Source organism: Jatropha curcas, chromosome 4 (assembly GCF_041381405.1).
Source record: "Jatropha curcas cultivar XTBG-Jc1 chromosome 4, XTBG_Jcur_1.0, whole genome shotgun sequence".
NCBI lineage: Eukaryota > Viridiplantae > Streptophyta > Magnoliopsida > Malpighiales > Euphorbiaceae > Jatropha > Jatropha curcas.
This window is the reverse complement of record NC_143154.1, coordinates 1,530,271-1,554,268: the sequence shown is the minus strand read 5'-3', so window position 1 is coordinate 1,554,268 and position 23,998 is coordinate 1,530,271. Positions and strand designations below refer to the sequence as shown.

Genomic DNA, 23,998 nt, shown 5'->3' with positions numbered 1-23,998 from the left:
TGCAGTGTTCAATGTTTACAAAAGCCATAAGCTGCGCGTCTTGTGAGTTAACCCTAGGAACCCAAACGTTCGTGTCTGATTCCTGTAATCTCAATTTTCTTTCAGAATGTGTCTCGATACCTTCTTTTGTGCGATGTTCAAGTTCTAATCTTGCAGTGTAGTTATACAGTTAAAATTTCCTTGAAGAATTTTGAAAATTTTAAGTTCTACAATCCTTTCCATAATTCCAAAGATTATGCAAAGAAAACTAATGAAACTACCTTGGAATGAAGATAAGACGAGTAAAATTATCCACATCCATATTATGTAAGATACACAAGCATAAGATGTGCACATGCATATCCCAATAATGGCATAAAACCCCTGCACAATCAGAAATTTTTGAATTATTTTTGTGATGCCTTCTATTCTTGTGATATTAGAGGATTGGGGAGGAAAATAGCCTAAAAATAACAACATTCATATTATATAATATTTGCAAATATACAAACTTGTAGTGTCTTGTACAAGAACTGCACACTGACTAGTTCATATTATAAACAACCAAACTTTAAAACCAAGCATACAGACAATATATATTACATGTATTAATTAGATAGCTTTTGTTTGATCTCTGAATTTTATGCAGTAGGGTAAGATGCTTGCATGGCAATACCACAGAGCCCTTCTTTTGCATCAATATCTCTTTGCATTCTTATGTACCCTTCCTCACCCCATTGCGTGCCCCATGAATTCTTCACCAGCCAATAATTTGTTCCTTGGCTAACTCCATACCCAACAGCAGCAACACCGTGATCTAATTCGGTGCCGCAGTCTCCGGTAAAAATCCCACTTGAGTAGAATTGAAATTCATAACCTCCAGCATCAATGGCAACAGAAACTGGTTGCTTTGCAACGGCTTTCAATAATGCAGCCTCATTGTTGGCTGGTACATCTTCGTAGCCAGTTATCTTGGCTGCATGGTTGGCTTCCTTATTGGAATTGCATGTTCCATCAGATCCTTCATAAGGATAGTTAGCCTCTGTGGTTAGGCCCTGATTTGTTTCTATGAATTTAAATGCATCATCCATTAGACCGCCCTGGCAGCCTTGATCCTCTCCTTTAGTGTCACAATCAACCAGTTCTTGCTCAGAAAGTGAAATCAATTTTTGAGTTGTTAGCTGGGTGATTCCTTCTACTGCAGCCACTGCTGAAAATGCCCAGCACGATCCTGTATGCAATTTGATTCATCAATAAGCTAAGAAAAAAGAAGCCATCTGATAAATAGTCTAGTAGTTGAGTATTCTCCATGATGTTCAAATCCTGGAACCCCTTTTCCTTTATATATGTAGTCTAGTAATTGAGAATACGCCTCAGGGTTCAAATCCTAGAACACCTTTGGGTGTGTATATATATGGTTAATGTCTGGTAATTATTTACTTATCTAGTAGTGATTTAGGGAAGAAATTTGTTACTTACCACATTGGCCTTGGTCCTTGATGGGTGTGACTGCACCTTTCTTTCTCCAATCCATGGATGATGGCACTGCAGTAACATTTTCATACCTGAAAGGACCTGCCTGTGGAGAACACATATGACCTTTGAATCTGTTTCGCGAGGTCTTGAATTCTTCATTTGTAAGATCTGCAAATTGATTGATGCCTAATTTGTAAGGTTTGTTCGCAGCTCTGTTAAAGTATTCTATGCGTTCTACATTTTCATTGAATATTTTGTGACGCATTTCCTTCTCATTAGCATCTTTATATACTATTCCATATTTCGCCATCCATTCCTCATGCCTTTCATACATTGATGCATCTGGTAGAGATCGAGCTTCAGCTTGATAAGCCAAAGCTACCAAAATCAAGATGAATGCGAAGCAAATGCATCTGCATTGGATTGTTGGTGCCATGAGGAATGAACTGGTAGTTAGAAATGACTGAATTGTGTGATTGTTTCCGTGTATATATATAGAGTTCCTGCTCCAAATGCTTACCATTTTAGGACTCAGACAGGAAAAATATACGTGCCCTGAAGTGCATCCTGATTGGAACAAAAATGATTTTAATTAGATTAGTAGTTTAACACATTTTGAATATTTTAAAGTTTCAATAACTGTCTTATTATCTACTTTGATTTGTTATATATGGATTGAACTGAATATTAGTTCTCAGGTGTTCTATGGGTGTTTACTCTTTTGTCTTTTCTTTTGTAGTTGCCGTACCGTTTCATTTATTCTTGGAAAGGACTTTAATGAATCCTATTTGCTTCTGAAAAGTGTTTGAATTGTGAATAATGTCTAATACTTGGTAACATTATACCATTCTAGGATTTAGGTTTTTATACCTTAATAGTTTTTTGTTGCCTCTGAAAATTGTTGAATTGAACTGTGTAGCATGTGGTCTATACAACAGAGGATGACATTGCACAAATAGTAGAAACTACAGAGTCCATCCTAAGTTACTTGAGTTAGTCTCTGGTTATGCGTTTGGAATTTTGGAATAAACTAAATGAAGGTATTAGTCTGATAATCATCATGAACCGATTATGGCCTTAGCTAGCTATTTGTAAAATTAACAATAACCTGTTTCCTTTGAGTTAATCCAAAGTAAAATTTCACTTTTTTTTTTCTTTGTACGTAAGGATAGTGTTGGGCAACAGCTTTTAAGTAATAAAGCATTTTGACCGGTTAAAACATTAAATGTTGTTTTTTACAGAGATTGGTAATATAGCCTTTGAATTCGCTTTTAAAGGTCAAGATAACTTTAAAAAGTCACTCATGTAACATTTAACTTTTAGTGTTTTATGAAAAGTTATTCATACAGTTAACAGCTACTAAAATAATTAATAACTGCTAAAATAATTAATTTTGCCGTAATTAATAACTGAGAAAAACTCAAAGAAAGAATATAAATAAACACCGTAGAATAAGAAGTATCACAATTGTATATCATGAAGTTAATACTTTCAAACCAACAAATATATATGATGAAGTTAATAATTTCAAACCATAGAGTGTAAAGGTTTTTGGGTACCAGAAAAGTTCGGGAGTGAATCTGCGTGTCATCCTTGTGAGGATTCTTCCAACAACACCTTGTTAGTTGACCAATTATCATTTGATAGTCCACATACAACTAAGATCAGGGGCAGATCCGACTCAAATGTTTAAGAGGGGTTAAGAATTGATTTTGTTTAATTCGAGGAGTGAAATTAAAATATTTTTTTCAAAGAATTTTTTTACCACTAAAAATTTTTATTTAGTGGGCCATAACCCTCTTGTTTGTATTGTCTGTCTGTCCCGCCCTGCCTAAGATTTGCTCCTCAAATTTCCAGCCAAGAAATGATAACCAAAAAAGTGTGATGGCATAGAATCCGACTCAAATTTTTACTTGCCCTAATCTTTCTTATAAAAACCAATATTTACCTGTTCGTTTCACAGCAGAATTATGATCCACGAAATAAACTATGTAATCTACATTGAAGATGAAAGTGGCATAACATATCAACACTAATATTACATATAATTGCAGATACGCAAACTTATAGGATGTTGTACAAGAATTGGACAACATTCATATTATATAATAATTGCAAATATACAAACTTGTAGTGTCTTGTACAAGAACTATTTCAGGTTATGAACAATCAAACTTTAAAAACAAGCATACTGATGTTATGTATACATGTACTAATTATATAGCTTTTGTTCTTATATTGAATTTTATGCAGTAGGGTAAGATGCTTGCATGGCTATACCACAAAGCCCTTCCTTAGCGTCAATATCTCTTTGCATCCTTATATACCCTTCTTCGCCCCATTGCGTGCCCCATGAATTCTTCACTAGCCAATACTTTGTTCCATTGCTAACTCCATAACCAACAGCAGCAACACCATGATCTAACTCCGTCCCACAATCTCCGGTAAAAATCCCACTTGAATAGAACTGAAATGCAAAGCCCCCAGCATCAATAGCAACTGAAACTGGTTGATTTGTAACAGCCTTCAATAATGCTGCCTCATTATTGGCTGGTACATCTTCATAGCCAGTTATTTTGGCTGCATGGTTGGCTTCCTTTTTGGTGTTGCATGTTCCATCAGATCCCACGTAAGGGTAATTAGCCTCTGTGGTCAGGCCCTGATTGTTTTCTATGAATTTGAATGCATCATCCATTAGACCGCCCTGGCAGCCTTGATCCTCTCCTTTAGTGTCACAGTCAACTAGTTCTTGCTCAGAAAGTGAAATCAATTTCTTAGTTGTTAGCTGAGTAATTCCTTCTACTGCAGCCACTGTTGAAAATGCCCAGCATGATCCTGCATGCAATTTGATTCGTCAATAAGCTATGAAAAATAACCCATTAGCCAAATAGTCTAGCAGTTGAATATCTAGTCAAGAAGCCTTTTCTTTTATGTGTGTGTATTTTGGAAAATTGGCACTTACCACACTGGCCTTGGTCCTTGATGGGTGTGACTGCACCTTTCTTTCTCCAATCCATGGAAGATGGCACTGCAGTAACATTTTCATACCTGAAAGGACCTGCTTGCGGAGAACACATATGGCCTTTGAATCTGTTTCGTGAGGTCTTGAATTCTTCATTTGTAAGATCTGCAAACTGATTGATGCCTAGCTTGTATGGTTTTCCTCCAGCTTTGTTAAAGGATTCTATCCTCTCTACGTTTCTCTTGAATATTTTGCGACGGATGACTTTCTCATTAGCATCTTTATATACTTTTCCATACTGAGCCATCCATTTCTCATGCCTCTCATTTATTGATGCATCTTGCAGAGATCGAGCTATGGCTTGAGAAGCCAAAGCCCCCAAAATGAAGATCAATGCCAAGGAGATGCGTGGGTATTGAGTATTGAGCGCCATGAGAACTGGAATTGGTATATTTTAGAATTGATGGAGTTGTAGGATTTCTTCTTTCATTTATATAGAGTTGCATGCCCTGCAACTTATTAGGATTGAGACAGGGAAACTACGTGCCAGGAAAAACATTCTGATTTAGACCAAAATCTGATGATAGTTTAAGATGTCTTGTCGTTTCTGATGTATCTAAGCGGTTTACATCAAACCATGCATCTTGCCGTGCCGTTTACTAGTAGCAAGAAAATGGCATTTATAGATGGTTCTAACTCAGCATTCAGGTTCTTTCTTATCTTCTTTTTTATTCTTTTTATATTCTTCCTTCTTCAAATTTTATCTCAGATTGGCTCTCTGCTGGTTAACCCAAATTTTCAGAAAACACATACTTAAGCATAAAGTTTATTTATTTATTTCCTAAATGGTTATTGATGAAATTTCAGGTTGCAGAATTTGAAGAACTTCTAATTATTCATTGAAATATACTGATTTCTGGGTTTGTGAATCTATATATTTATATATGTATGTATATATTGATTGTCATCTTGAATTGATTCTTAATTTTAACTTAAATGTTACTTAAATAAGCAAATCTATTTTAAGTTATAAGTAAATCTAATTAAATTAGTTTAATAAATATTCTAACTACAGTATTAATTGCATTCATCTAGTATAGATTCAAAATCAAATTTAATTATATATTTTCGTAAAATATCAAGAAAATTAATACTCCCTCTGTTCCTACCCTAATAGCAATAAATAAGCGTTTTACCTTATTCCACTTTAAGTGTTTATTTACCATATTAATTGTTTTTTTTTTCAATTTTATCTATATTTATTAGGTGACGTTTATTTTCATATTTATTTTTATGAAGAGCAATTTAAGCATTCTATCATATACTTTTAGAAAATTAATGAATTCCAATCATTTTTTTAGTCCCTGTGAATAGAGCAAATGTTGCTATTAAAATAAAACGGAGGGAGTCATAATTAATTATTAAAGAAAACAATAAAATTTTGAAATTCAATACTGGTTAGTCATTAATTTAATAATAAAATTTAGATATAATTTCAAATATCATAAGAAATAATTTTACGATGCAAAATATAAGTTATCTTATAATCTAAAGTTTTTTTATAATTTATTATTTGTAACTTTTGAAATTTAGAGAAAAGTTGCAGAATTTGACGTAAGTTAATTTAATAATAATCACATTGTTGAGAACATCCACCCAACAAGTTTGACTGTTAATCCGGTTAAGTTTGACTAAAACCGGTTAGAAACAAAGCGAGTCAATCAAATTTGATTTATTTGATGGAAAACCATTAGCCAAGTAAAATATTTTTCATATATATGATTTTTTTAATGAAACTTATTTAACTAAATTGCAGTCTAATTCTAGTTTAATTTTTAGCCATTGATTCTTCGTTTCAATTGGATTGATGATGGAGCCGAATATAAATAAAACCTTGGTATAATTTTTTTTCTTTAAAAAGATTAACCTTGGTGTAAATTAATAATAAAAAAAAAAGATTAAACACAATTACCAATTATTCTAGAAAGCGTTACTATCTCTATTGTATAATACTTGTCATATTTGATAAAATATTGTCTGAAAATACTTATTATATTTGTAATTTCAGAGAGTAATAAATATTTTTTCTGTGTTTACTCTTTGTATATGACCAATAATTATTATTTCAATTTAATGATTTTCTTAAAAAACTAGTATTAGATTAAAGGTAACATAATCATTTTACTCAATAATTTATTATAAATTAGATAAATTTAATATTTTTTGAGAGACGTGAAATTTAAAATGTAATAAGTATTATAAAATAGAGGTATTAACTTTTTATTTCAACAAGTAAGTTGATTCTGCTTCACCTAATAAAGTTCAAACCCTCTAGTTAACCTTATCCAACCCTCTTAATGTGTAATTAATTGGTCATTGGAGTAATTTTCTTTTTTTAAATTTGGTTTTGATAGGTTCAAAAGGAACTTAATTTTGATTTTAATGAAGTCATTTTTAAAATTTGGAGTTTATAAATTCAAATTATAGTAGTATAGTTAAAATAATAATTACAACAAATAAGAAGGAGAGGTCAATATTGTATACGAAGGCAAAAGTAGGGGTTATTTTGTAATTGTCCAAAACATAATAATCCGTTTACCGATTACGACTTAACTCTGATGACTCGGTTCTACGCCCAGTTCTTTACTGTTTTATCCCTGTAAAAAAATCTGATTTGTTATAAAAAAACAAAATCAAACAAGTTATTGACACGTAGACGGTGTACATTATCCCGAGTAAAATATGCTACATATGATCATCTTCACCCCTAAATTGTTTCACTCGCCCTTAAAATTAAAATGATCGCGATTCTTCGGTTCACCAACCGTTTTGTTTTCTTTGGTTTCTGGCAGAGAAATTGAATCTTATAACGCCAGAGAACCGTACGGAGGCTCGTTTTTCGTTATCGTTTTCTATTATCTAGAGAATTGCTGCATCCAAAACGATGTCATCTTCGAAGAAGATTACCCTGAAGAGCAGCGATGGAGAGGCGTTTGAGGTGGATGAGGCGGTGGCTTTGGAATCGCAAACGATCAAGCACATGATCGAGGATGATTGCGCCGATAACGGAATCCCTCTGCCTAATGTGACAAGCAAGATCTTGGCTAAGGTGATTGAGTACTGCAAGAAGCACGTCGAGACCCCTAAGTCCGATGATCGGAGCAACGGCAGTGCAGATGACGAGCTTAAGAACTGGGACGCTGAGTTTGTCAAAGTTGATCAAGCCACACTGTTTGATCTCATTCTGGTCGATACTTGACCCTTTTCTTTTTTTCCGTTTTTGTTAGATCTGTTCCTTCTTGATTCATTTGTGGCCTTTTTAATTATGTCTTTGGTTATTTTACTTGAATGCGATTGAATTTGGTTTTCTGTGGTGAAAATTTGAATTGATGATGTGTTTATTGATTATAATGGGCGTGCGTTAGGATTTCTTCTGCGTTTTGCTGTATAGATAGATTGATTTAAGTTATGGCTTCTTTTAAGGGATTTTAGCTAGGTATGTTCAGAAATTTATGAGTATATATTATCATGTTAGCTAATTTTGGTGTTTTATTTTAGTTATTTCATAATTTTTTATCCAGACATAGATCTATGTAAGGTCTAGTTTATATTAAAAATGGAAAATAGGGCATTTATTGATCAATGATGATATGCATTGTTAGGTAAAGCAAGAAGTAAAAAAGGGATAGACATTGTTAGGGTAGGGGAGAAAACGAACGGATAAAGGGACCACAGGAAAGGCTGAAATTGTAGATTGATCTCAACATACCAAACATGAACTTGGAGTTTCTTAGATGGTTGTTGTGCATTTGTCCGAGTCATTATTGAAGTTAATAGCAAAGTTGTAAAACTGCAATAGGTTAGTAGAGGAGCCCATGAAGACCTTATTGGTAAAATAATAACTCTATGTTATAAAGTGTAACATGCAGCTAATGTTATCTTGATTGTATTTGCGAAGTGTTCATATGAAAACAATTTTGAATTTATGAATTAATTGTTAAATGTTCAATTCTGTTTGAAATTGACTAGCTGTCGTATCATGTGACAAATTTTCTTGAATCATGGAATGATATTAGTTTATTTATTGTGATATTATTTGTACTGGGCATGTAACCTTTCATCATCTTTGTCATTGTTGTTATTGGTTGCTCATGATTCATGAAAGAGAATTCTTTTTTAGGTTAATGATTGCTGGCTGTGAATCATAAATATTTTATTGTTGGAATATTGCAGGTTATGGTATCTGTATAGAATTAATAGCAATTAAAGGTAAAAGTTGCACTAAAGTGCAAATGGCTGCTGGAGCCCAGGCTCTTGCCATGGGGGAAGGCATGTGTCTAAGTGACGTGAGGCGCAAAGGTAAAAAATAGAGGACAATTATAACACACATGAAACCTAAAATTATATTTAAAAGATACTAAAGGAAAAATAACAAAGACATGCATAAATCAGAAAAACATAATTAAGGAAAAAGATCAGCAACACAACGGCTTATATTTTAAGATCTAGGAGTTAAGACAGAAGGGAGTAGAAGCCAGCATATGGAAAAAGAAAAAAAACACAAAGTAAATGGAGAGTAAACATAGGAAGAGAAGTATATATATATATATATATATATATAGAGAGAGAGAGAGAGAGAGAGAGAGAGAGAGAGAGGAGGTGGGATTGCAGGAGGTGAGCGAGAGAGAGAGGAGGTTGGATTGCAGGAGGTGAGCGAGGAGCAGCTGCTGGATGGAGGACTGGAGGCTGCATTGCAGAGCGCAACATTGGTTTATGCATTATGTTTTGTTTCTTTTGTTTATTTACTTATTATGTAAATAGATGCGAGCTGGACATATTTATGTTGAGGGAAATCCTTAGGTGACTGTTTGGGTTTTGGTTGTTTTGTGTGTATGTGTTTTTTGGTTTTGGGTTTGGGGGTGGGGGGTGGGAGGCTTACCTTGCTTGAGCCTCTGCCTAGAGGCAAGCGCCTTAGTGAGGTTGCCCGCCTCTAAGTGTTTGAGGTGCCCTAAGTTAAGGCATACCTTTACTAACTATAATAGGATTAAGGATCGATGGTAGTGTTTTTGGTAATTCATGATCTCGTAAGTTTATTTTATATTACTGTTAAGTGCATTATAGTTTTCATATGACCATTAAACTTTTGAATTGTCACAACTAATGTTTTAGCATTGGGCTCTATTTTATGTCATAGATGTTTTGATATGTAAAATGTGAACTTGAGTTTGGCTTTAATTCTGTGTTCTTGGACAAATTTGGCATCACTTCTGTAAGTGGGATGAGAAGAACTGCTGTCCTCCTAAATTATGATGTCGAATCTTTATTTGTCACATAGAAGGGGTTCTTTTTCTGGATTTTGACATGCATTCAAATGAAAGTCTGATTTTGTAGGCTGGTTGATATGAGTTTGGCTGTTGGCCCTGGCCAAAAATTCTTATTTGGTGTTCTGATTATGTTTTCTAGGCTGCCAACTACTTGAACATAAAGGGGTTGCTGGACCTGACGTGCCTGACTGTTGCCGACATGATCAAGGGGAAGACGCCTGAGGAGATCCGGAAGACATTTAATATCAAGAATGACTTTACCCCTGAGGAGGAGGAAGAAGTTCGTCGGGAGAACCAATGGGCGTTTGAATGAAGTGGTTCTGTATTTAATCAGCAATTATGGAATATTTTGGGTGGATTATGTGGTTAAATACTAAACAAACTTTGTTGCTTTATCTCATCTGTAGACCAGTGATTAGACCTAAGCCTTCACTCATTGTTCTGAACTTGTGGACACATTTCAATTACTGTTATGAACTTCTGGGCACAGTTAAATGTAAATTATGCTCGGATTCTCTGGCGTGTAATCAGTCTCTCTGCTGGTTATCCACGAGATGTGTTTCAGTGGTCTTTGCCTTTTACATGTATTTTGTCCTCCACAGTTATACATGCATGTAGGAAAGTATTATGTATTTTGTCCTTGCAGGTAAATACTTAATTCTCTATAATTCTCCATAATCATGTTGGAATTTTTCTATAATTTGTTATTTGCCTCTATGAATCATGGTCTTTACAAACTAAAATTTTGATGCTAGTCTCTTGTGTTCTTGCGAGCTATATGTGCAGTACTAGGATTTTTTGCGGGACTTGTGATCCTGTGTGCTGGTGCTTATAAATTAAATTAAAACTTGATTTATAATGCTGATTTCATCCAATGAGCTATAAATAAAATAAAATAAAATAAAATAAAACATGCAGCTTTGCAATCAGAATGTGTTTATAATCACGCTTAGAACTTGCATCTGGAAAGTGTGCCAAACTTAGGAGGAGGTTTAGTTGAACAAGTGTATCTATAAGCATAACGAAATATCTTTATCAAAAGACAACCAGGGAAAGGGAGAATATATCGAGTAAGCATTTATTGGCAATACTCAAAGATAAATCTTTTTTTGTAATAGCCAAAATTTGACGGTTCCTCAAGTTCAACTGCATCTGCTTGAAGAACTTGCACGCAAAACTTCTTTCTGTGTTCAAAAATGGCCTACCACTATATTTGTCAATCAACTAGAAAAATTTTATTACAACATTCTCCATGATAAGACGATAACGCATGACATTTTCTTTCAATGGATGAATGTTACTACCTAGTTTTCTCATCTGTATATTAGACCATGAGGCTAAGTTCCTGCCTGCAACACAATCATTCATTGCTGCTCTAAATCAGCAATTCATGAAATTGGTTTTTCAGCCACTTCACCTATCATTCTGGTCATTTATCAATTCCCTCTTGCCAACAATGTCTTACTCTATACTCGTGAACAATTTTTTTCAAATCCACAAGATTAACAATTTTTTTCTTGATACCACTTGTTGGGCCCTTTCAACCAATTAATAGAAAATTAACGTGGCGGATCTGATACCAGTTGTTTGGGCATCAACTCTGATACTACTTGTTGGGCCTTTTCAACCAATTAATAGAAAATTAACGTAGCGGAAAAGTAAACTTGTGACACACAGAAATTTACGTGGTTCACCCTTAACTGTTTAAGTCTACGTCCACGGGACAAACTCCAAATCATTCTTCCACTATTAAAAATAGTAGGGACACAAAGAGAGTAATACAAAAATAGTGGCACACAAAGTGTTTTGCAAAAACACCCCAAATAATTTCATCACTATTTTTCTCTCCCCTAGTTTTAGGAAACCCTTCCTAAAACTAGATAACTCTCTCTATATTTTTTTTCTTCTTTCTGCTGTTCTGTTGTGTTGTGCATTGAGGCTTGACAATCTCATCTATTTATAGGAGAGGATACGAGAGAGTCGTGCATTACTCATTCATGGCTCTCCATTTTGTCAAAATTGCATGCCAACCTTTGAATTGTTTGCTGCCTAACTTTAGAATTGTTTTGCTACCAACTTTGATTCCTTCCATTTTTAACTTTAGTGTGTGGGTCCCACTTGAGTGGGCACCACCACAACAAATCTCCCCCTGCACACTCAAGTGGGGACGTTAGCCATCATCATCCCTGCAGCTATCCGACAGTATTCGAACTTTTCCTTTGAAAGAATCATCGTCAACATGACTGATCCATTTTCTCCTGTATGGATCTTCTTAAGCTGTAACAGCTTCATCTCCAACACATCACTGATCTAACATCAACGTGTTTTGATCTTCAATGGAAGGAGGAATTCTTTCCAAGGTGAATTGCGCTTTGACTGTCACAAAATATTTGATATCATTCTTGATGAATTCCGAGTTAATTCAAGAATTTCTTCATCCACAGCAACTCCTTGTACGCTTCAGTAATCTTGACTGCCATGACACGGTTCCCCCTGCAAATGTGATTGGATATCCTGAAAGTCCATTTCACTATAGTCCAATGTTCCTTTATAGAATTTGAAAGAAAATCGACTCACTACTCCAACTAAGTGAGCAATATCTTTTCGTGTACACGCCTTGGCATTCATCAAGCTTCCAACTGCTGAAGCATATGGAATCTTTTCCATTTCTTCCTTCTCTCCATCCGTAGAAGGGCACTGTTTAGAACTCAATTTAAAGTGATTAGAAAGAGGACAACTAACCGCTTTATCATTTTCCATTCTAAACCTTTGAAGTACTTTCTCAATGTACTTCTCCTGTGACAACCATAATTTCTTGGCTCTTCGATCTCTGGTAATCTTCATGCCAAGAATCTGCTTTGCTGGTCCAAGTCTTTTCATAGCAAAAGACTTACTTAGCTGTTTCTTCAAGCTAGAATTCTGATCAACAATCAACATATCAACCACATAGAGCAAAAACAATGTAGTCATCATCAAAGAATAGAAACACAGTGATCTGCAGTAGTCTTTCTGTAGCCATGCTCCCCCATAACAGACTCAAACTTCTTGTACCACTGTCTCAGTGCCTGCTTCAAGCCATACAGGCTCTTCTTCAGTTTGCAAACACAATCCTCTTTTTCTACGAAATCCTCTGGTTGCTCCATGTATATTTCTTCTTCCAAATCTCCACGTAGGAAGGTAGTCTTTCCATCCATTTGCTCGATTTCTAGTTCAAAACTGGCGGCCGTTCCGAGCACTGTCTGAATGAATGCCATTTCATAACTAGTGAAAAGATTAAAATCAATACCCTTTCTTTGATTGAATCCTTTCACAACCAGTCTAGCTTTGAATCGTGGTTGGAAACTGTGTTCTTCCTGCTTGATCCTGAACACCTACTTATTCTTCAAAGCTTTCTTGCCTTTTGGCAACTTTACCAGCTCAAATGTTTCATCCTCATGCAAGGACTTCATTTCATCTTGCATGGCTTCAATCCAGTTCCTCTTGTGTTCATTTTCTATAGCTTCTTCAAAGCTTTCAGGTTCTCCCCCGTCAGTCGTCAGTACATACTCATTGACTGGATATCTAGTAGATGGTTGTCAGACTCTACTAGATCTTCTTAATGTTTGAGAACCTTCCGGTGCTGGTGGTTGAACATGAACACCATAATCTTCATCTGGTTCATTCTAATTAGGAACTTCTGGATTTTCTAACTCTGGCACTTATTCTTGTGGAATATTTTCTTCATCTCCAATTTGTCTGCATTCTATTGGAGGGACTCTCTGTATGTCTGTTGAGTCTTCATCACATCTATTGGCACTTTGCTTCAATATCTTCAATAGTCTGATCTTCAACAAATACAACATCACGATTTCTTATAATCGTCTTCTGGATTGGGTCATAAAACTTATAGCCACATTGGTCTTGGCCATAACCAATGAATACACACCGTCTAGCCTTGACATCAAGCTTAGACTGTTCATCCTTCGAGATATGCACAAAGGCTTTGCAACCAAACACTCACAAATGATCATAGGAAACATTCTTTCCTAACCATACTCTCTCTGGAGTATCATACTATAGAGGGAAACAGAGTGAACGACGAACTGCTGTGAGTAACGCTTCACCCCAAATCTTTTAGACAACTTTGCATGTGAGAGTAAACATCTAACTCTCTCCATCAAAGTTCTGTTCATCCTCTCAGCCAAACTGTTCAGTTGCGGCGTCTTGGGAGGTGTCGTTTGATGTCGAATGCCATGCTCTTTGCAGAAAGCATCAAATGGCCCAGTGTATTCTCCACCTTTATCTGTCCTGATACACTTCAGCTTCTTGCCTGTCTATCTCTCAACCAGGTATAGAAGACTTCAATGTGTATACCCAGGTCTTCCTAGAATGGTCATCGATAAATATCACAAAATATCAATTTCCACCATATGACATCGTCAATGGTCCACACAAATCTGAATGAATTAGATCTAATACATTCTTCATTCTAGAAGGAGGGGTAATCTTGAAAGCTACTCTGTTCAGCTTTCCCGCCATACAATCAGGACACTTGTCTAGGTGAACTTCATCCAATCCAGGTAGTACGTTCTTTCTTGCCAGAGTTTTCTTACTCATGTGGCGTAGTCGTTTATGCCACAATTCAACTGTACTGTCATTCTCCGCTACACTCAAAGTGTCTTAGGAGAGTTTCGCATGCATCACGTACAGCTTTTGGTCTTTAGTTACCACAAATGAACCGTTTGTGAGCTTCCACTGACCATTTCTGAAGGTGCTACATAAACCTTAATCATCAAATTTCTCCATATATGGTAATTCTCGCCATTTAGACTGATCATTTTGCTTGTCCATTTTGACTTGCGCATAAAATCATCATCAACATAAACCGTATACGTGAACAGTAGTATACGTAAATAGTGACCATGAATAGTAACAGTATACTCGAATAGTAACTGTATGCATGAATAGTAACTGTACACGTGAATAGTGTTGGGCTTAATTGAAACGGGCTCAGCAACAGTAATGCCAATAGTACGATTCACCATCAACTTTGAGTTACTATTTTACTATTCATCACTAAGTCGATTCTGCAACATCTTTCTAAGTGGACAGCACCAATGGACTCGTTGTAATTTTCTCTTCATCGTGGTATATTTATTTTCAAAATATATCCACGATCCGGTACCGCTATCTGATCGGCTGGACTTGCCGAAACCTTCGGCTCTGATACCACTTGTTAGGGCACCGGTAATAAAATTACGAAAATAATTACGCAGCGGGAAAATAGAAATATGACATCAGCTCTGTTACCACTTGTTAGGCATCAGTTCTGATACAAGTTGTTGGGCATCAGCTCTGATACAAGTTGTTGGGCATCAGCTCTGATACCACTTGTTGGGCCCTTTCAACCAATTAATAGAAAATTAACGTAGCGGAAAGTAAACTTATGACACACAGAAATTTACGTGGTTCACCCTTAACTGTTTAGGGCTATGTCCACGGGACAAACTCCGAATCATTTTTCCACTATTAAAAATAGTAGGTACACAAAGAGAGTAATACAAAAATAATGGCACACAAAGTGTTTCCCAAAAACACCCCAAATAATTTCATCACTATTTTTCTCTCCCCTAGCTAACTCTCTCTATATTTTTTTTCTTCTTTCTGCTGTGTTGTGCATTGAGCTTGGCAATCTCCTTTGTTTATAGGAGAGGATACGAGAGAGCCGTGCATTACTCATTCACGGCTCTCCGTTTGGTCAAAATTGCATGCCAACCTTTAAATTTTTTTATTGCCTAGCTTTAGAATTGTTTTGCTGCCAACTTTGATTCCTTCCATTTTTAACTTTAGTGTGTGGGTCCCACTTGAGTGGGCACCACCTCAATACAAAGCACACCCAGGATTATTAACTTTCAAGTACCCATTAATCATGATATTCCATGAAATTACATTTCTCTCAAGCATTACTTCAAAAATGTTACGAGCAGTAACCAAATCACCCCTGCTAACATTGGCGCTAATAATAGAATTCCATGAGACTAAATCTCTTTGAGACATTTCATCGAACACCTTTGTAGCATGTTCCACAGCACTGCAGCACCCATAAAAATGAATCAATGAGTTCTGTACTGGCAACGTAGAATCAACCCCATTCTTCAAAGCTTGCCCATGGCACATTTGCCCAGATTTGGCGCAACCTAATTTGGCACAACAACTAAGGAGTGAAACAAAAGTATAGCTATTTGGAAAGCATCCATTTGCCACCATATCAAAATAGAAAAGCAAAGCTCGTTGTGGAATAGAACTAAGCGAGTATGTGATATTGTGACATATTATATATTTGTTTAATGGTAATGTATTTAGTTTTAAGTTAATAATCCATTTAATAAAAAAATATAAAGAGACAGAGAGAGAGAATTTTATGCATTCTAATTGAGAGTCTAAAATAATCATACTGCACACTAACAGGAATCTTTATCTTGATAAGTTGTGGGGTAGGATAAGTTTAATTATTCCAATTTTAATTTTTTTCAAATTTATATATTTATATTATTCCACATTATATTCAATGTTTCACCAACTTTTAGCCATTCATACTGAAAATACTAAAGAAACTACTAGTTTACTAGATAGGCTTAAAAGACCTCCTGTAGCTTTTTCTTTTTTTTTTTTTTCTTTAAAATTATTTTTTAAAGTGATATAAGATTTTTATGAAGTGCTGAAGGGTAATAGTAGTAGACTCTTCAACTGATAAATTAACGAAGGCGAGGATGACTTGACACCGTTTGTTTTGAAATATTTGATAAATTAACTCTCTATTGTAACTATTGCTTATGTTGAAGCTTTTGATAAAATGTTTTTGTTTTTGGGAGAAATTGAAAAATTCTTCTTGGTTAGAGTCTCTTTTGTTTTCTTCTAACAAATAGTAATTTCAAACTACAATAAATAATATATAGAATAAAATATAAAATTAAAAATAAGATATTTATTTAAATGAAATATTAAATATTGAACTTTAAATTAATTTTAAAATTCTAAAATTTAAAAAATTTGAAAAATTCAAAATTTTAAAATAAAGTTAAATTATTCAAGTTAATTCAAATTATTGAAAATAATTTAAATTATTCAAATTAACTCAAAATTATTCATATTACAATTATTTTGCTTTATTAAATATTTCTTCCATGTATCTAATTGAGAGTCTAAAATAATCATAGTGCACACTAACAGGAATCTTTATCTTGATAAGTTGTGGGGTAGGATAGGTTTAATTATTCCTATTTTAATTTTTTCAAATTTATATATTTATATTATTCCACATTATATTCAATGTTTCACCAACTTTTAGCCATTCATACTGAAATACTAAAGAAACAGCTAGTTTAGTAGATAGACTTAAAAGACCTCCTGTAGCTTTTTCTTTTTTTATTTTTAAATTATTTTTTTAAATGATATAAGATTTTTATGAAGTGCAGTTAAAGACTAATAGAATTACTCTTAATTGAATACGTATTCATATTAAATTAGAATGAAGGAGGAATCAATATCGCCTCTAATGAAATTTCAGATGAAATGTCAGAATACAGGGAGAATAATGAGATTTCCGATATCACCTCTAATGAAATTTAGAATATGCTAAAATAGCCTTAGTCGTAGCCAATTAGAAAAATACATTTTTTGCCGACGAGTATTTAGATGAATAGTTCGACACTCTTCTTCGTTAGGTAAGGTTGAGAGTTTGAGTAAATACTCACTGAAAACACTTTATATCTTATTGGGCCAATCTGGTGCGACCATGATTTAGTTCTAGCTCAGTGGGCTTGGGATACCTATGGTTAAGACAAAAAAAAAAAAAAAAAAAAAATTACATTTTATTATTTGATTGGATATAATTTCTAAAAATTATTTTTTAAATATATATATAATAAAAAGAAAAAAGTATACTCTTCTTTTTTTTTTTTGTGGTTGTAGGAAACATTGTGGGTTTATTTGGAGAGGATATAACATTTCTTCCATGTATCTTTTTTTTATTACTTGATTAACTTATTTATTTATTTTAAATTTACAACTTAGAACAATAGAGAAACAAAATACTTGAATAAACTCATTAATTGACCAATATGGGATCCTGGCATAATTTTTTTTGTAATTTTCATTTATTGACTCAACTTTATTTTTTGTCCATCAAAATCAAATTTAATTAAATTATAGCATTTCCAGGGTTATTTTTGAAATTCAAATTGATAATTTTTTTAATATAATTTATTTCTTGTTATGTGTTGTTTTGAGTTCTTAATAAAAATTTGTTATTTTTATTTTCTTTTTCATTTTTGAATTAATTTGTAATAATTATCATATTAATTTAGTAAGAGATTTATATCTCCTTGCAACAAATAAATGGCTTCCTAATTAAACATTTTTAATTTTCTTAATATTTTTTCTTTTATATCCTAAATATGTTTGACTTGAAAGAAAATAATATTTATGAAATTGAAAAAAACTAGAACTACATATTTCTGTTTTGGGTCATTTTTTAGGTTTTAAGAGTTTGTGTGTATATTCATATATTCATTTCTCTAATGGTCCGAGTAAGTAATACTATCATTATAGCCAAAATTGATTACTATTATTAATTTAGATCATTTTCTCATTTCTTTTCGTTACCTACCAGTAAAAAAGTTTATTATTATTTTTCATTATAATTGTATATAGATATTGATTTGAGATTGAAGATCAGGGTTAGGGATTGAGTGATAATTTAATTTTCTTTTTGAGCACCTATCATGGTTTTAAGAATCTATATTTATAAATTAGGGACTAAAGGATTAGGTATAGGGTTGACAATGGGTTGGGTTTGGGTTGGTTAGTGCAATTCCCATACCCAAACTATCATTATCTTTATACCCTACCCGATACCCTATCGGGTAGAGAATGTCATACCCATGCCCAAATTCAATGGATTCGAGTATAACCATGGGTACCCATTATCCATGGGTACTCGTGGGTATCCATTATCCGCAAATACCTATTTACTCATATATTCAAATTGTTTAAAAAATTAGATTATATTGAATCAATAAATAAAAGAATTAAAAAAAAATAAAAGTATCTTTCCGTTAAAAATATGAAAATAAATTAATACATAAATAAATGTTCAAAAAATGATAAATTACAATTTTAATTTCAAAATTGCTCTTCTAATCATAATGCTTGCTCTTCTTATCATAATGTGTCACTGAAGGGTAATAGCAGTAGGCTCTTCAACTGATAAATTAACTAAGACAAGGATGACTTGGCACCGCTTGCTTTGAAATATTTGATAAATTAATTCTCTATTGTAACTATTACTTGGGTTGAAGCTTTTGATAAAATGATTTTGTTTTTGTGAGAAATTGAAAAATTCTTCTTAGTTAGAGTCTTTCTTGTTTTCTTCTAACTAATAGTAATTTCAATCTACAATAAATAATATATAGACTAAAATATAAAATTAAAAATAAGATATTTATTTAAATGAAATATTAAATATTGAACTTTAAATTTTAAAATTCTAAAATTTGAAAAATTCAAATTGTTTAAATAAATTTAAATTATTCAAATTAATTTAAATTATTGGAATTATTCAAATTAACTCAAAATTATTCAAATTATAATTATTTTGCTTTATTAAATATTTCATACTACAATTTAAACAAAATAATTAATTTTCAAACTTCTCAGGGTTTTGGTATCGGGTTCGGATATTACCCAACCCAAAAGTTTGGGTCGGGTTCGGGATTAAATTTGGGTTTATAATAACAATACCCAAAACGAAACTTTCGGGTTTTACACAAACCCTACCCAAACTCAGTCAAAACTCTAAAAATCGGGTTTGACTGGGTTTGGGTTGGTGCATACCCATCGGATTTGTCACGACCCGTTTCCGTGGGCCGGACCGGCACTAGGGCCCAGGTAAGCTTAAGGCCCCCGAGGCCCGTAGTAAGCCTAAACTACTCTACTTAAACATGCCACACCATTTAACAGGAACAGTAAGCCCATACAGCTAGGATATAAATATAAATATTGTACAATCCGGCCCAATTTTAGATATCTTAATTAAAGATTAGTTTGGGCCTAATCATGATAAGTCATATTCATAATATGGTTATATTAATCCACCTGCATCTAATATATAACAAGTCGTTTACACAATAACGCATACGACAGAGCCCGATTGAAATACACGACCCTATAACTGCGGAGTTCAATAATATTCTGATAATAGAATAATTAGCACATCCAAATTTAAATAACAAAAATATAAAATTTACATTTATAACTCTGCGGAGAAGATTGCAGAGCTTCAGTCGAATGAGCTGCTTCCTAGTACCTGGGAGGTTTGGAGAAAAGGGGGGTGAGTTTTGCAACTCAGTGAATAATAATAAATAATACACACCACATACAGTCAAGCAAAATGCACCCTAGTATACTGAATGAACACACAACAGTCAATCATATGACATTACATCAGCACCCACAAACAATATCACCTTCAAATAATCACATCACGTGGAAATTAGTCAGTGGAGTCACCGAACCCCCGATGAGTCGTCCTCCCACATGGCTCATCCTCTCACATGTGCACCAGGGAGCCGATCCCCCATACTGGCCGGCCGGTCTAATCCTCACTTGACCAGCCCTCTCATTGTTTTTACATTCTCTCTTTTTTTTTTTTTTTTTTTTTTTCATACCAACAGGAGGCAACCCGGTGGTCTCCATCCAATCTAGATCATCAAGCGCTCACAACAGGAGGCCACCCTGCGGGCTGCAATCAAATCTAGATTTTCAGGTGCGCAACAACAAGCGGCCATCCTGTGGTTTCAGAACAAACAGAATTATCAGGTGCACAAGGGGGCGCCGATCTCCCATTTACCCGGCTAACAGAAACAGAATTAGGATCCATATAACAGAATCAGAATATAACAGAAATCAGAATCAGGATCCGTATAACAGAAACAGTCTCACAAACCCATGGTGACCCACTTCATCCTAATTCCACACAAACAAAGCACAGTATATGCACAGCACAAGTAATCAAACAATTCTTTCAACGTATTACACCAATTTCATCCAAATGCACAATTATATATAAGTATAATTATAATGATCGTAACTTAATATATATGATAAAATACTTGTAATATATTGTAAATATGTAAATAAAAACATAATGTTTATGAATAAATGTTATGCATATGCAGTGTTGATATGCATTATTTATTATTACTCACAGTGATGGAGAGCGAAGTTCTAGCTTTGATTCTGTCCTGGAGTACTAGATGGACCCGGGCGATCTAAGCAAAGTAAGAATGACACAAAAAGAAATAATTCTATCAGACAAAATATCTCCTTACCCTTCTAAGAATTTTATTTTATATTCTAAATTTTTCTACGTAATTTAATCTCGATATCTAATTTCTTATCTGTACTAAAATTTTATCTTTCTATCTAACTCTATTTTATTTGTTTTCGTTTGAATTATATTTTATTTCTTATTTTATTTTCTATTAAAATTTATTTTATTTTCTACCGAAATTTCGGCAGCATCTCCCCTAAAAATTGGACTATCCACCTGTTAAAATATCAACAATATATCTAATATTTCCAAACCACACAGCCCATCCATCGGGCAATCAATCAATCAAATTTCCCATCCTCCATCAAACTCAACATCACCACACAATAACATTATGTTTAAACTATCTTAATTAAATCAACACTAAAATTTCAAAGCTATTAACTATCCACATTTACCAAATTAAATTAATTACATTAATCCACTACAAAGTAATAAGTTTAATTTAATTAACTAACATTACTAACATTAACTTAACTAAACTTAACTAACTCATTAATTACAATTAATAAAAATTAATTTCATTAACTAACATTACTAAATTAATTAACTACAAATAATAAAATTAATTTAATTAACTAATATTACTAACATTAACTAGATTAACTAAATTGTTAAAATTAAACTAACTAAAATAACTAACTTTAATTAACTATCATGAATAAAATTAAATCGATTAACTAAAATGTATTTAAATTAATTATACCCCAAATATAGTTGTTGTCGAATTGCTAGAATGGGAGTTGCCGGGTTGAAGGGCAGCAACTGCTTGTGGCCGGATCTAACTAGCAGTGGCGGAGAGAGGCGGAGAGAGGCGAAGAGAGGCGGCTGGCAGCGAGACTTGCAGCTGGAGCTTCTGCTGTGGGCGCGCCAGACCTGACAGAGGGCCTGACTGTGCGATCTGTGGCGCTGCGTGAGCTAGGACAAGGCGGAACGAGCGACAGAGCTGCTCCAGTGACGAGCGGCAGTGAGAACGGCAGTGGCGCTCGACTGGAGCTGCTGGAGCTGCTGGACAGTGGTGCGAATGCAGGTGCAGGGAAGAAGAAAGGGGAAAGAAAGAAAGAAAGAAAGAAAAGGAAAAGAAGAAGAAGAAGAAGAAGAAGAAGAAAGAAAAGGAAAAGAAGGTGGCGGAGATGGTGTCGCCGGAGATCGGGAAGCGCAGAAAAAAAAAATGGGGAAGGGGAGTGAGGTGCGCTAGAAATAGAAAGAAAAGAAAATTCTAGATGGTTTGGGTCGAACCGGTTCGATTCGGTTCGGTTCGGCCCAAATCTTCAGTTTCCAATTGGTTTACGGGTTTTTCAATCGATTTTTGGTTCGGTTTCCCACAGAGTTCACATTAAAATATTAAAATAAATTTCCAAGCTGTCGGTTTATTAAATTTAATTGGAAAATCTTTGAAAATAAAAATTCGAGTTGTTTCAGTCTTCCCCCCTTAAAAAAAAATTCGTCCTCGAATTTTGAAAATAACAAGAAACTAGGATACAATAATTGTTTACGACAATGGTGGTTATGCTTCTCACATAAAGTTGCAAGTTCGTTAGTCAGAGTGGTGAATCTAATTTTTCTTAAATTTAATAATTAAGACAAACCAATGAACAGACCTGGGAAGAAAATCTAATTTATAGAGAGGGTAAGATGATTATAAGATAAATCCATCCCTAAAGTTAATTTAAACGTGAATCATACTATGTCTACAAGTTGTCACCTCAAGTCAAATATTCATAACTTAAAGCACAGATTCGACACTAATATTCACCTTTACACGTAAGAATTTTATTCACTTATAACATCTGCTCAAGTAAGGGTTATTGATCTCATTAGCTCTATATCATGTGTCCTTACATTGATGTATCGTCATTTATTCTCTCACTAGCTATCATAGGCAATGATCATCACTCCATAAGAAACTCATACACCAACCCATTATGTAATCTTACTGATATAAGAATCCACATATTCAATCAAATTTATTACTATTCCAATTTAGAATCCTTATTATTATTATCAATTCTACCATTAAATACCATTCAATCCTTTCCAATTAAAGAGAACAAATTCATGGCATTACTACAAGCTTATTTCAAACAAAATCATGACATTTCTCTAGCTAAGTGCTATCAACTGATAGGATATACTGACTTCTATCCCAATCTCATCACATATTTATCAACTTAACTATTTTCCAACAAAAGATATATAATTTATTCTCAATTCCTACTAATGAGAATTCTCATAAAAACAAATAATACATCGACTATATAGAGAAAATTTCAATTCACAATCAAGTCTCTATTTTAGTTATTAACCTCTCTATCCTTCTTCCCGAATTATCATATCATACCATTTCTTAACTAATTATGACAACAACTTATGCAACTAGCCAAATTAGTTGTTGCCATGCCGGATAATTCTTAATTTATTTTCTAAAATTCGCAAACACAGTTCTATTATACTCCATTCCATCATGAAATCCAGTCTACATTTTTTTTTTTTACAAGCTTAATCAAGATGTAAAATTCTCCAAACCGTAATTTATATCCAATTTACCTAGGTCTACGTATCCAGAAATCCTAAACAAGTAGTGCATTTGCTCTAGCTAAGTATGAGATTAAGGATATTAAACCTATAATCTAATTCCTGATTACACTATGTCCATTGTTTTATGTTTATTCTTAATCCCATGAGCAATTTGAATTGATTAGTGATCTGATCGACACACATGAGTTGGCACTCCAATATAATCAAGATGTAGTCTTAGACCATCCTGTTATCACATCCAATAATCCTCTAGTTTATATCCTTAGTCTTCAAACACTAACATGTATTCTCTTCATTAATTTGTTAAAACTAACCCAAATTCACCTTTTCCTTCTTATACCAAGTTTC

General features: G+C 33.8%; 3 protein-coding genes and 1 long non-coding RNA gene across 4 annotated transcripts; 1 reads left to right on the top strand and 3 right to left on the bottom strand.

Annotated features, from left to right (window-relative positions):
- Positions 1–15: 15 nt before the first annotated feature.
- LOC105647106 (senescence-specific cysteine protease SAG39) lies at positions 16–2,296 on the bottom strand. The gene is made up of 2 exons (XM_012233098.4): positions 1,459–2,296; positions 16–1,210 (listed from the first exon to the last, which is right to left on the bottom strand). The coding sequence occupies exons 1-2, from the start codon at positions 1,976–1,978 to the stop codon at positions 621–623; spliced, it is 1,110 nt and encodes a 369-aa protein (XP_012088488.2). The 5' UTR covers positions 1,979–2,296; the 3' UTR covers positions 16–620.
- Positions 2,297–3,334: 1,038 nt separating this feature from the next.
- Positions 3,335–5,218, bottom strand: LOC105647104 (senescence-specific cysteine protease SAG39). Its single transcript, XM_012233095.4, has 2 exons — positions 4,418–5,218; positions 3,335–4,290 (listed from the first exon to the last, which is right to left on the bottom strand). The coding sequence occupies exons 1-2, from the start codon at positions 4,848–4,850 to the stop codon at positions 3,701–3,703; spliced, it is 1,023 nt and encodes a 340-aa protein (XP_012088485.1). The 5' UTR covers positions 4,851–5,218; the 3' UTR covers positions 3,335–3,700.
- Positions 5,219–7,207: 1,989 nt separating this feature from the next.
- LOC149496635 (SKP1-like protein 1B) lies at positions 7,208–10,268 on the top strand. Its single transcript, XM_089720574.1, has 2 exons — positions 7,208–7,664; positions 9,881–10,268. The coding sequence occupies exons 1-2, from the start codon at positions 7,362–7,364 to the stop codon at positions 10,052–10,054; spliced, it is 477 nt and encodes a 158-aa protein (XP_089576700.1). The 5' UTR covers positions 7,208–7,361; the 3' UTR covers positions 10,055–10,268.
- Positions 10,269–19,732: 9,464 nt separating this feature from the next.
- LOC149496634 (uncharacterized) lies at positions 19,733–22,278 on the bottom strand. Its single transcript, XR_016320656.1, has 3 exons — positions 21,819–22,278; positions 20,988–21,050; positions 19,733–20,086 (listed from the first exon to the last, which is right to left on the bottom strand). It is a non-coding gene; the product is annotated as an uncharacterized LOC149496634 (long non-coding RNA).
- Positions 22,279–23,998: the final 1,720 nt, after the last annotated feature.

Excerpts from the sequence above, each read along its gene's own strand:
- LOC149496635 (XM_089720574.1), top strand. The coding sequence starts at position 7,362 with ATGTCATCTTCGAAGAAGATTACCCTGAAGAGCAGCGATGGAGAGGCG. Across the intron at positions 7,665-9,880 it reads CACTGTTTGATCTCATTCTG|GCTGCCAACTACTTGAACAT; the intron begins GTCGATACTTGA and ends TATGTTTTCTAG.
- LOC105647106 (XM_012233098.4), bottom strand. The coding sequence starts at position 1,978 with ATGGTAAGCATTTGGAGCAGGAACTCTATATATATACACGGAAACAAT. Across the intron at positions 1,211-1,458 it reads CAAGGACCAAGGCCAATGTG|GATCGTGCTGGGCATTTTCA; the intron begins GTAAGTAACAAA and ends AATTGCATACAG.
- LOC105647104 (XM_012233095.4), bottom strand. The coding sequence starts at position 4,850 with ATGGCGCTCAATACTCAATACCCACGCATCTCCTTGGCATTGATCTTC. Across the intron at positions 4,291-4,417 it reads CAAGGACCAAGGCCAGTGTG|GATCATGCTGGGCATTTTCA; the intron begins GTAAGTGCCAAT and ends AATTGCATGCAG.